This window comes from Scyliorhinus canicula, chromosome 27, assembly GCF_902713615.1.
Source record: "Scyliorhinus canicula chromosome 27, sScyCan1.1, whole genome shotgun sequence".
In the NCBI taxonomy this organism is placed as follows: Eukaryota; Metazoa; Chordata; class Chondrichthyes; order Carcharhiniformes; family Scyliorhinidae; genus Scyliorhinus; species Scyliorhinus canicula.
In genome coordinates, this window is record NC_052172.1 from 17,257,735 (window position 1) to 17,270,999 (window position 13,265).

The 13,265-nt window shown below is 50.7% G+C and overlaps 1 protein-coding gene across 1 annotated transcript in view; it reads left to right on the forward strand.

Moving 5' to 3' along the window:
* mark4 (microtubule affinity regulating kinase 4) overlaps window positions 1–13,265 on the forward strand; it is a 134,891-nt gene that overhangs the window by 93,969 nt on the left and 27,657 nt on the right. Inside the window, exons 6-9 of the mRNA XM_038785999.1 lie at window positions 1,462–1,532; window positions 3,541–3,597; window positions 6,657–6,893; window positions 8,699–8,818. Coding sequence (XP_038641927.1) covers window positions 1,462–1,532; window positions 3,541–3,597; window positions 6,657–6,893; window positions 8,699–8,818 — 485 coding nt within the window. The remainder of the gene's footprint in view (window positions 1–1,461; window positions 1,533–3,540; window positions 3,598–6,656; window positions 6,894–8,698; window positions 8,819–13,265) is intronic.

A 13,265-nucleotide genomic window follows, 5' to 3' on the forward strand; every position in this document is an offset into this window, starting at 1 on the left:
ACACCAATGCTCAACGTTGATTATTCAGATCGGAATCCACCTGAAACATCAAAGATGGATCCGATGTCAGTTGAATTCTGGGTATCTTTACACCTCCGTATCAACTCTCCCCTCCCCTCTCCTTCCCCGTCCCCTCCCCTCTCCTCCCCTCTCCTCCCCCTCTCCTCCCGTCTCCTCCCGTCCCCTCCACCATCATCACTCCCAGGCCCAAGTGGCTCACCTATCTGCTGAGGAATTGGTTCTCATTGAGATACAAGAATTGCTGGACGAGGATCCATCTGGTTCACCGTCCACCATCCTTGGTAGTCACGCGAAGCAACAGTAATGGAGTCGTTGACCAATCATAGTCATCACTCGCTTAGTCCACAAGTTACCCAGGCATGGGGATGGATTTTAGCTGTCCCTCCCTCCTGCCAGCGCGTTTCAAGGCGTGGAGCTCGGAAAATACAGCGGATGGCCGTTCGATCGACCGGCCCCGACCTCTCTCCCATTTTACGGTGGGTTAGGGAGGCATCGGGCAACTCTTGGGCCTACCCTAGGGCCTCTTGAGGCACTTAAGTGGCCGCCTCCACTGAAGGAGGGAGGCCCACACCAGGTGGATAGCCAATCAGCTTGTACTGTGTGGGTTGGTGTTGAGACTGGGAGAAGGATATCTCCTTTTGTGGGGAGGGGGTATTTTTGTGGGCGTGATCCCGACTGACATTTTAGACGGGAGGCGGGGGTCTCCCCCACAGGGGGTGCAGCCCGAGGTGAGGGAAAATCCCTCGGGATGGGGGAATTTTGGGAATTATAGTCCCTCCCAATCGCACTACACACACCGCATGTTGTGGGTCTCGCCCCCCCCCCCCCCCCCCCTTGCTGGAGCTGCCAACAGACACTGGCTCCATCCCAAGAAGAGGTTTGACAGGATTGCTCTGCAGAGGGCCAGCACGGACTGGATGGGCCGAATGGTTCCGTGTCATTCTGGCTGGGTGGCCTCCAGCTGCACTACATCCCCCCCCACCCCCCCGCCCCCCCCGCCCCCCGCCCCCACACAAAAACAGCCCGGTCCAAATTCCCTGCCATTGGCCACCAGGTCATGTACTTGGGACTGGCTGCCATGGAAACCAGGGCCTGAAAGATGGTGTGTGGGCCAGATTATGAATCAGTGAGGCCTGTGATTCACTGCGTCCTTTCTTCCTGCACCCATTGGTAGGTGAGTAGCCACATCATTGCCTGATTGGTTGAAGGTCTAAAATCGTCCAAATGACCTCCAGTCAGGTGCAGGCCTCAATCAGTCGCTTAATCAAGGGGCCTAGCTGTCAGGCTTTTTGGCCTAATTGGCGGATTATAAATGTGTATGTGTGACGGGGGTGAGGCAGAATTTCCCTCAGAATTAACTGATTGGAGGGGGGGGGGGGAGATTTTTCAGCCTCTGATACAGGTGGACGAGGACGGTAACCTCTTGTTTTACCCCCACAGGCGAAGTATTCGACTACCTCGTGTCCCATGGGAGGATGAAGGAGAAAGAGGCCAGAGCCAAGTTCCGGCAGGTGCGGCTTCTTTTCCTGACCTTATGTTGTCTTTTTTTGTCAGTATTGATGTTTAGTTTTCCTTCTTCTGTCTTTTTATCTCTTCCTCTGCTCCACCTTTGTCTGCCTTTGTTCTCTCTTCCCTCTCTTGTTCCTCTCTCTCTCGTCCTTTTTTCTCACTCTCTCTCTCCATGTCTCTCACGCATTTTCTTGGGTCGCCCTGGTATTTTTTCGATCTCTCTATTCTTTTCCTTTCCTTCATCCCTCTTTTCCTTATTTGTTTCTTTCTCTCCTGTTCATGTGTGTCTCTCTCTCGCTCTCTCTATTCTTCATCCCCCCCCCCTCTCTCTCTTGTTTTACACCTCCTATGACTGTGGCCAAATTCCCCTCCAACTCGATTTTCAAATTTGCTGATGACACCACCATAGTGGGTCGGATCTCAAAGAATGACGAGACAGAGTACAGGAATGAGATAGAGAATCTGGTGAACTGGTGCGACGACAATAATCTCTCCCTCAATGTCAACAAAACGAAGGAGATTGTCATCGACTTCAGGAAGTGGAGTGGAGAACATGCTCCCATCTACATCAATGGGATCGAAGTAGAAAGGTTTGAGAGCTTCAGGTTTTTCGGTGTACAGACCCCCCCCCCCCCCCCCCCCCCCATGCTGACACTATAGTTAAGAAAGCCCACCAATGACTCTACTTTCTCAGAAGGCTAAGGAAATTTGGCATGTCAGCTACGACCCTCACCAACTTCTACAGATGCACCACAGAAAGCATTCTTTCTGGTTGTATCGCAGCTTGGTATGGAGCCTGCTCTGCCCAAGACTGCAGGAAACTACAAAACGTTGTGAATGTAGCCCAGTCCATCACGCAAACCAGTCTCCCATCCATTGACTCTATCTATAATTCCCGCTGCCTCAGAAAGGCAGCCAGCATAATTAAGGACTCCACGGACCCCGGACATACTCTCTTCCACCTCCTTCCGTCAGGAAAAAGATACCAACGTTTGAGGTCACGAACCAACCGACTCAAGAACAGCTTCTTCCCTACAGCCATCAGACTTTTGGATGGACCTACCTCGTATTAAGTTGATCTTTTCTCTACGCCTTGTTATAACTGTAACATTATATTCTCCTTCCTTCCCTATGTACGGTATGCATTGTTTGTACAGCATGCAAGAAACAATACTTTTCACTGTATATTAATACATGTGACAATAATCAATCAAATCAAATCGGGGGTAGCACGGTGGCACAGTGGTTAGCATTGCTGCCCTACGGTGACAGGTTCTCGGGTTCGAACCGCAGCCCTGGGTCACTGTCCGTGTGGAGTTTGCACATTCTCCCCGTGTCTGCGTGGGTTTCGCCCCCACAACCCAAAGATGTGCAGGGTAGGTGGATTGGCCATGCTAAATTGCCCCTTAATTGGATAAAATTAATTGGGTACACTAAATTAAAAAAAAAAATCAAATCAAATCGTTTGTTCTCCCATTTCCCTCCTTGTGTCTGTTTCTCGCTCTCTCCCTCTTTCCTGTTTGTTCTCTCTCCCCCCCACTCCCTTTTGCTTCCTCCCACTCTCTTTCTCTTCTGTTCATTCTCTCTCTTTCTCTCTCTCCCCCGTTTGCGTTCGCTCTCTCTCTCTTATCCTCTTTCTCCTGTTCGTTCTCTCTCTCTCTCTCTATCCTCACGGAGATTGAAAATTTTACTACATCAGAAGTTTCCTCCCAGGGGTGTGTCTTTAATGCGAACAGAGGGCTGCCTCGTCCAGTGAGTGCTGAGGGGTTAGTGGTCGAGACCCGTGTCACTGACCCCATTGGCGCAACAGGACATATTTACTCTGGCATTGCCCCGGCTTGTGTGTCTCAGTCGATATCTGAGCAGCCCCTCTACAAACTGGGGCATGCGCGGCAGCTTGAGAAGCGGGTGGGTAAGGGCTTCCTGGTCGGATTGACGGCCGGGGGACTGAGGGGGCTGATGTTTGTTCAGAGCAGGGTAAGGATTGATGGTTGTCTGTCTTGTTTTCAGATTGTATCTGCTGTACAGTACTGTCACCAGCGGAACATTGTTCACCGGGACCTGAAGGTAAGTCTCGAACTGGGTTAATGTCCGCTGGCCCCACTGACCGACGGCCCCCCCCCCCTTTTACCTGCTCCTGAAAGACTTGCATTTGTATAGCACCTCTCACGACCTGAGGGCATGCCGAAGCGCTTTACAGCCAACAAAAGTATTTTTGGAGGTGTGGTCACTGTGATGATGTAGGAAATGTGGCCGCCATTTTGTATCGAGCAAAATCCCACAACAGCAACGCCGTTACCACTGGATAACCTGGTTTTAGTTGTTGGCTGATGGTTAAATGTTGCCAGGGCACCGATGATCACTCCCCTTGTTCTTCTTCAAAATACCAGTCGTGGGATCTTTCCCTTTCGCTGAGAGGGCCGACTGGGCCTTATCCTGTTCCGTAGTCAATGTCAATGATAAACTGCTGAGCATCTAATTTGAATAATTTATTATTTAACAACTACGTGATTAAGATAATTGAGATAAATAAAATAACGAATTACCTATTGTAGAGCCGCTGCAAAATACGTCAGTCTCCTAGCACGACCTACTCCCAACTCCCAGAACCAGGGTCACGTGGTGGGTTAACATTGCCACCTGGTAGTCGGAGGCCGTGCGTAACATTATGTACATAGCTGCTTTATGTATGTCATCACAGGCCTCCATTTGATGTCACAAACAAAAGGCCGCCCCTCCAGCAGTGAAGCACCCCCTCGGTACTACACTGCGAGGGTCGGCCTCGATTTAACCGTGAGGCCTCTGTTCTGGGGCTTGAACCCACAACCTTCTGACTCAAGAGGGGAGAGGGCTAGCTCTCTTGAGCCACCCCGGACACCAGTCTGCGCTCAGATAATGAATATCAACAATCCTCCCCGCGTTCCGACATAATCACTAACATCGTCCTTCCAAGTCGCCTGATGGCGGCCTCCAGGTCTGACGTCCTGCCTGTCCCCCGATTTCCATCACTCCGCCCAATGGGGGCAGTGCGTTCAGCTTCCTGGGGGCCCCCGAGCTTTAGAATTCCCTCTTTACACCTCGCCACCCCTCTCCCCGTCCTCCTCCAAGTCACTTCTTAAAACCCCAACCTCGCTCACCAAGCTTATGGTCATCTGTCCAAATAGCTCCGTACGTGGCTTAGTGTCAAACGTGAGCTGGTCCCACCCCTGTAAAGCGCCTCGAAATGTCAACGGCGCCGTAGAAATGCAGGTTGTTGCAGCATAGTCACGCCTGACTGGAAAAGTACAACCGAGACCAGCGCTCGAACCCAGGGGGTCATCACTATTCCTGAGGCCCCGCTGGGAGTCTATTTAAATTCCTTCAGAGGATGTGGGGGGGTCACTGGGCTGGGTCACCAGTTGTTGCCCATATTTAATTACCTTTGAACGGAGTGTCTCGCTTGGCCAGTCCAGAGTCAGCCACATCGCTGTGGGGTCTGGAGTCACGTGTAGGCCAGACCGGGTAAGGACGGCAGATTTCTTTCCAGATTTATTTAACAAACCGAATTTAAATTCTCCCCGGTTTTCATGGTGGGATTTGAACCCGTGACCCCCACCGCAATATGGTTGACTCTTAACTGCCCCTCTGGAATGGCCGAGCGAGACACTCGGCTCGAGGGGCAATTAGGGATGGGCTAAAAATGCTGGGCCCAGCCAGCGACGCCGACATCATATAAATGAAGAACAAACTAAGCTCCCGTTCCCATGGCAACAGAAGCAGTCGAGCTCACTTGGTAATACTTCAAATCTGCTTGGAAACAGGGCAGCACGGTGGCGCAGTGGTTAACACTGCAACCTCACGGCGCCGAGGACCCAGGTTCGATCCCGGCTCTGGGTCACTGTCCGTGTGGAGTTTGCACATTCTCCCCGTGTCTGCGTGGGTTTCGCCCCCACAACCCAAAGATGTGCAGGGTAGGTGGATTGGCCACGCTAAATTGCCCCTTAATTGGAAAAAATGAATTGGGTACTCTAAATTTATAAAAAAAAGAAAAATATCTGCTTTGAAACTCTTTCTCTTCACACTCTCTCTACATACCTCTCTCTCTATGCACACTGCTCTCTCTCTCTCTCTATATACACTCTCCTCTCTCTCTCTCTCTATACACACTCCTCTCTCTCTCTCTCTCTCTACACTCCTCTCTCTCTCTACACTCCTCTCTCTCTATACACACTGCTCTCTCTCTCTCTCTCTCTACACTCCTCTCTCTCTCTACACTCCTCTCTCTCTATACACACTGCTCTCTCTCTCTCTCTCTCTACACTCCTCTCTCTCTCTACACTCCTCTCTCTCTATACACACTGCTCTCTCTCTCTCTCTCTCTATACACACTCCTCTCTCTCTCTCTCTCTCTATACACACTGCTCTCTCTCTCTCTCTCTCTCTACTACACACTCCTCTCTCTCTCTCTCCTCTATACACACTCCTCTCTCCTCTCTCTCTCTCTCTCTATACACACACCTCTCTCTCTCTCTACACTCCTCTCTCTCTATACACACTGCTCTCTCTCTCTCTATACACACTGCCTCTCTCTCTCTCTCTCTATACACTCTCCTCTCTCTCTCTCTCTCTCTATACACCTCCCTCTCTCTCTCTCTCTATACACACTCCTCTCTCTCTCTCTCTCTCTCTACACTCCTCTCTCTCTCTACACTCCTCTCTCTCTATACACACTGCTCTCTCTCTCTATACACACTCCTCTCTCTCTCTCTCTCCCTCTCTCTATACACACTGCTCTCTCTCTCTCTCTCTCTATACATACTCCTCCCTCTCTCTATACACACTGCTCTCTCTCTCTCTCTCTCTCTATACATACTCCTCTCTCTCTCTCTATACACACTGCTCTCTCTCTCTCTCTCTCTCTATACACACTCCTCTCTCTCTCTACACTCCCCTCTCTCACACACACTCCTTTCCCTCTCTCTACACTCTCCTTCCACCCTCATTCACCCATTATTTCTCTCAAACACTTTCTCTCACACTCTCTCTCTCTCTCACACTCTTTCTCTCACACACACTCTCTCCACACTCTCTCTCTCTCTCTCTCTCACACTCTTTCTCTCTCACTCTCTCTCGTTCCTCCTCTTCAGGCCGAGAACCTCCTTCTCGACGGCGACTGTAACATCAAGATTGCTGACTTTGGGTTCAGCAACGAGTTCCAGTTCGGCAACAAGTTGGACACGTTCTGCGGGAGCCCCCCGTACGCAGCCCCCGAACTCTTCCAGGGCAAGAAGTACGACGGGCCCGAGGTGGACATCTGGAGCCTGGGGGTCATTCTGTACACCCTGGTCAGCGGCTCGCTGCCGTTCGACGGTCAGAACCTAAAGGTGAGTGGGCGGGGCCTGCATACCGGTCTGCGGCCAATTTACTGACCTTTTCACCTCCTCTCCTACTGCCTCCCAAACAATTTAACCTGTTTGTATTTCACCATCGCTGACATGAACATTCGATTCTGGATTTTGCATTTTAAAAATCCCCCAGGGGGTTTGAAGTCGCGTCTCTGGGTCACTCATTCTGGGCCTTTGTTTCCTTAATATCCCTTCACGGGTGGCACAGTGGTTAACACTGCTGCCTCACGGTGCCAGGGTCCCGGGTTCGATCCTGGCTAACATTATTGTTTTTCTACCACATCCAAAGCACCATCTCTGTAGCATTCCAGACACCAGGAGCGGGATTCACTCCGGCGTCGGAGGCCGCTCCTCGCCCCCTATTCTCCCACCCCCAGGGGGCTAGGAGCGGCGGCGCGTCAATTTTGCACGGCAGGCCTTGACGCTCGCGTCAAAGCGGCGCTGCCTGAATGACGCGGCCGGCGGCGCCTAAATGACGTCACCCATGCATGCGCGGTTGCCGTCTTCCCCTCCGCCGCCCCGCAAGACATGGAGGATTGATCTTGCGGGGCAGCGGAGGGAAAAGAGTGCGTCTTTTAGAGACGATGGCCCGCGGATCGGTGGGCGCCGATCTCGGGCCAGACCCCCACTGAGCACCCCCCTGGTGCTCGATCCTCCCCCCCCCCCCCCCCAGCGTTCGCACGCTGTTCACGCCGGCAGCGACCAGGTGTGGTTGGCGCCGGCGTGAACCCGTCGGATTGGGCAGGCCGCTCGGCCCATCCGGGCCGGAGAATCGCCGCTCGGCCGTTAGAAACGGCGAGCGGCGATTCTCCGAGCGGCCTGTCCTAAAATGCGACACGCCGTTTTCGGGGGGGGGGGGGGGGGAGAATCGCGTGCGGGTGCCAGGGCGGTGTGGCGGGAATCGCCCGGCACTCCCGCGATTCTCCTACCCGGCGTGGGGGTCGGAGAATCGCGCCCCAGATCCACCACGGTATGAATTATTGCCTCTCATTCGCCTAAACTCCAATGAGGACCGGCCCAACTTCTCCCCAGAAGGAACTCCCTCTCTGATTTCAGTCGGCGCACTGGCCGGTGTTGGAGCCGAACATGTTTGACCATTGCTTTGACCCCAGTAGCGTGGGCGCTCCCTTGGCTCAGTTTGAGAGTTGCACAGAGTGGCAGGTGTCAAGCTGATTACATGCTCTTGCCCCATGGGCATTGACCACTCGTGCTCTGGGCCCCATTGGGAAGGAAGCACCACCCAGTATGGACAGACCTGGTCAGCCATGGCCCGGTGACACAGGGGTTAGCACAGCGCCTCACAGCTCCAGGGTCCCAGGTTCAATTCCGGGCTCGGGTGACTGTCTGTGCGGAGTCTGCACGTTCTCCCCGTGTCTGCGTGGGTTTCCTCCGGGTGCTCCGGTTTCCTCCCACAATCCAGAGATGTGCAGGTTAGATGGATTGGCCACACTAAAATTACCCCTTCGTATCGAAAAAGGTTAGGTAGTTTACGGGGATAGGATGGAGGCATGGGCTTAAGTAAGGTGCTCTTTCCAATGGCTGGTGCAGACTCGATGGGCCGAATGACCTTCTTCTGCACTGAAAAATTCTATGATTCTCTATGTTGCTTTCACTCCTTTAAGACTCTCTTTAAAATCCTTAAACCCTTTAACCATCGTGATCTAATATCTCCTTGTGTCGCTCGGTGTCACACGTGGTTTTATAACACTCCTGAGGAAGGCCTTGAGAGTGTTTCATTGTGCGGAGGGGTGCTATATAAATGCAAGTTGTTGTTGTGCCTGCAGGAGCTGAGGGAGCGAGTGTTGCGGGGGAAATACCGTGTCCCTTTTTACATGTCCACCGACTGTGAGAACATCCTCAAGCGGTTCCTGGTGCTCAACCCAGCCAAGCGGGGAACGCTGGAGGTAAGCCTGTGCGTGTATAATCTGAGAGTCCCTTCGTCGATGCGGGGCTCAGTGTCGTTTATCGGTCTGGGGATCGGGAGGGACGAGGAAATGCCCCAAGTGGTTTACTCACGAATTTCTCCTGAATTTAGACATGGACGGGGAAGAAGAGGCAGAGACAACAACTGGCAATATATCAGAATTGTTATTTGTCGAATCGCGGAACGTGTGCGTCGCTGGCTAGGCCATCATTTATTGCCCATCCCTAATTGCCCCTCAAGCCCTTGGCTGACAAGGGAAATTGGAGACAGTATTAGGTTCAAAGAAGAGGCAGGCTGGTTTGTGATGCAGAACAAGGCCAGCAGCGCGGGTTCAATTCCCGTACCAGCCTCCCCGAACAGGCGCCGGAATGTGGCGACTAGGGACTTTTCACAGTAACTTCATACTTGTGACAAGAAATGGTTATTATTATTATTATTATTAAATTAGCAAGGAAAAAACAATAGACATGAGGATTGGGAACAGTTTCAAATTCAGCAAAGGCATTGATTGAGAAGGGGAAAATATTGCCCATTCTCCCCGTGTCTGTGTGGGTCTCACCCCCACAACCCAAAAACGTGCAGGGTAGATGGATTGGCCACGATAAATTGCCCCTTAATTGGAAAAGAAACAATTGGGTACTCTAAATTTATTAAAGAAAGAAGGGGAAAATACAATTTGAAAGTAAACTAGCGGGAAACCTAAAAACTGACTGTAAAAGTATATAAAGAGAAAAAGATTGATAAAAACTAATGTGTTATTTCTAGTCAGAAAGGGGGGAATTCATAAAGGGGAGCAAAGAAATGGCTGAGGAACTAAATTTGCTTCTGTCTTCAACAAGGGAGACATGAATAATGTATCGGAGGCTCTGAGTTTCACAAGAATTTCACATAAGTTTCAGCGAGGAGCTGAAGGAAATCAGTTTTACTCGAGAAATTGTTTTGGGGAAATGAATGGGATTGAAGGAGGATAAACCTCCATCCCAGAGTGCTTAAGGAAAAGTGGCCCTGGAAATAGTCAATCCATTGGACTCTGGAATGGTTCCTACAGATTGGAGGGTAGCGAATGTAACCCCGCTATTCAAAAAGGGAGGTAGGGCAGCACGGTGGCACAGTGATTAGCACTGCTGCCTACAGCGCTGAGGACCCGGGTTCGAATCCCGGCCCTGGGTCACTGTCTGTGTGGAGTTTGCACATTCTCCCCGTGTCTGCGTGGGTTTCACCCCCACAACCCAAGGATGTGCAGGGTAGGTAGATTGGCCACACTAAATTGCCCCTTAATTGGAAAAAATAATTGGGTACTCTAAATTTATTAAAAAAAAAAGGAAGGTAGACAGAAAACATACAGGCCAGTGAGCCTCACGCCGACAGTAGGGAAGTTGCTGGAGTCTATTATCAAGGATTTCATAGCATTTGGAAAGCAGTGGTATAATCAGACAAAGTTAGCGTGGATTTACGAAAGGGAAATCATGTTTGACAAATCTAATAGAATTCTTTGAAGATGTAACTAGTAGAGTTGACCAGGGAGAACCGGTGGATGTGGTTTATTTAGACTTTCAGAAGGCTTTCGACAAAGTCTCATATAGCAGATTACTATGTAAAATTGAAGCACAAGGGATTGAAGGGAGTGTTTTGAGATGGATCGAAAGCTGATTAGCAGACAGGAAGCAAGAAGTTGGAATAAGTGGGTGTTTTTCCTATGGCAGGCAGTGACTAGTGGGGTACCGCAGAGATCTGTGCTAGGACCGTCATTGTTCTTGTGGGCGCGCCGTGGTTAGCACTACTGCCTCAGGGCGCTGAGGACCCGGGTTCAACTCAGAGAGTTTGCACATTCTCCACGTGTCTGAGTGGGTCTCACCCCCACAACCCAAAGATGTGGATAAGTGGATTGGCCACGCTAAATTGCCCCTTATTTGGAAGCAAAAGAATTGGGTGCTCTAAATTTTAAAAAAGGATCGCCCGTGTTCACACTACATATTAATGATTTAGATGAGGGAGATGTATTATCTCCAAATTTGCAGGTGGGTGGGAGGGTGAGCTGTGAGGAGGATGCAGAGATGCTGCAGCGGGATTTGGACAGGCTGAGTGAGTGGGCACATGTATGGCAGATGCAGTATAATGTGGATAAATCTGAGGTTATCCACTTCAGGAGCAAATATAGGAAGGCAGATTATTATTTGAATGGGTGTAAATTGAGAGAGGCGGATACTCAGCGAGACCTTGGTGTCCTTGTGCATCAGTCACTGAAAGTAAGCGCGCAGGTACAGCAGGCGGTAAAGAAGGCAAATGGTATGTTGGCCTTCAGAGCGAGAGGATTTGAGAATAGGAATAGAGATGTTTTACTGCAATTGTACAGGGCACTGGGGAGGCCACACCTGGAGTATTGTGGGCAGTTTTGGTGTCCTTATCTGAGAAAGGATGTTCTTGCGATGGAGGGAGTGCAGCGAATGTTTACCAGGCTGATTCCTGGGAGGGCCGGACTGTGCTATGAGGAGAGACTAAGTCGGTGAGGATTATATTCATTGGAGTTTAGAAGAGTGAGAGGGGATCTCATAGAAACTTACAAAATGCTAACAGGGTAGATTCGGAAAGAATGTTCCCGATGGTGGGGGAGCCCAGAACTCGGGGTCATAGTTGAAGGATAAGGGGTAAACCTTTTAGGACTGAGGTGAGGAGAAATTTCTTCACCTAGAGAGTGGTGAATCTGTGGAATTCGCTACGAAAGTAGTTGAGACCGAAATGTTGTGTAATTTCAAGAAGGAATTCGATATCGCTCCTGGGGTTAAAAGGATCAAGGGATATTGGGGAAGGCGGGATCAGGGTATTGAACTTGATGATCAGCCATGATCATAATGAATGGCGGAGCAGGCTGGAAGGGCCGAATGGCCTCCTCCTGCTTCTAGTTTCTATGTATGAGAAGGTGGGGTGAGCTGTCTTCTTGAGCTGCTGCAGTCCCTGCGGTGTAGGTACATCCACAGTGCTGTTAGGATTTTGGCCCACTACAGCCGATATATTTCCAAGTCAGGATGGGGCTTGGAGGGGAGGTTGCAGGTGTAGAATTGAATGAGAAATCTTGCTGTTGTGAATTACATTGATGAATGCTGAGAGAAAAACGAGGTCAAAGAATGTATCGGGAAGTCAGACTATTGGACAGGAAACCCACGCAAAGTTTTGAGCACCTATTGGTTGTCCCTTTCACTAAAAGATTAAATATTGTGGGGGGGGGGGGGGGGGGGGGGGGAGGAGCAGGTTTGCGATTGACAAACCTGATGATATATCTTCATTATCTAGACAAAAATAAATTCAGTTCAAGTGTAGGAGGTGAAGGAAAGCGAGCAATGACGACAGGTTCAGACAGGAAGTTCATCAAACAAGCACTTCTGTTTATACAGCACGCTTGACTTAACACAATATACCACAGTGATTCACAGGTATATTACAAAGCAAAATGTGACAACCAAGGAGACATTAAGGCTGATAGTCAAAAGCTTGGTCAGAGTGACAGTTTTTTAAGGACCGTCTTAAAGGTGGCGAGAGAAAGGCGGAGATGTTTAGGGAGGAGATGTGAGGCTGCAGGGCTAACCCACTGCGCCACCGTGCTGCCCCAAGAGGCCGGAATTCACAGAGGTCCCGGAGGGTTGTGGGGGCTAGGGGAGGTTACAGATGGGGAGGGGTGAAGCCAGGGAGGGATTGGAAAACAAGGGGGAGAATTTTTAAATGAAGGGTTGATTAAATAGAAGCCGTTGCGGGTCGGGGAGCTCGGGGGCTGATTGGGGCTCGTTGCAAGTTACGACATGGGCGGCGAATGAGCAGAAATTTGCAGAGGTGTGTAGCGGGAGGCTCGTCCAGGCTAGAGGTGCCAAAGACAAGGAAATGGATTTGGCAGCCAATTCCAAAATAGATCAGGGTCCGGCCATGATAGTTTGAGTACTTCATGGGCTGAGTGAGATGATGCAGAACAGATATAGAATATATTTAATATATTTATTTTAGATATTTCTCTGTGAGTGTGTGTTTAGCTTTACTGGATTAGCAGTCTAGATGTAATGGATTACCCTCCCCATGCCTGGCTGAGTTCAGCTCCAACAACACCATCCAGGACAAAGCAGCCCCGCTTGATTGCTCCCCCTTCCACAAACATTCACTCCCTCCACCACCGACGCACAGTGGCAGCCGTGTGTACCGTCTACAAGATGCACTGCAGCAACTCACCAAGGCTCCTTAGGCAGCACCTTCCAAACCCACGATCACTACCATGTAGTAAGTAAAGTCACCACAGTCCCAGATGACCAGGGGCTGCTTTCCCCTGTGAGGGGGGGGGGGGGGGGGGGAGCTGACTGGCGGTGATTTGGCCGGAAGGTCACCACACTTCAGGAGAGGAGCAAGGTTGAGAAGGTGGGGGCCTTCATGGATAACCTCAGCCGGTGCGG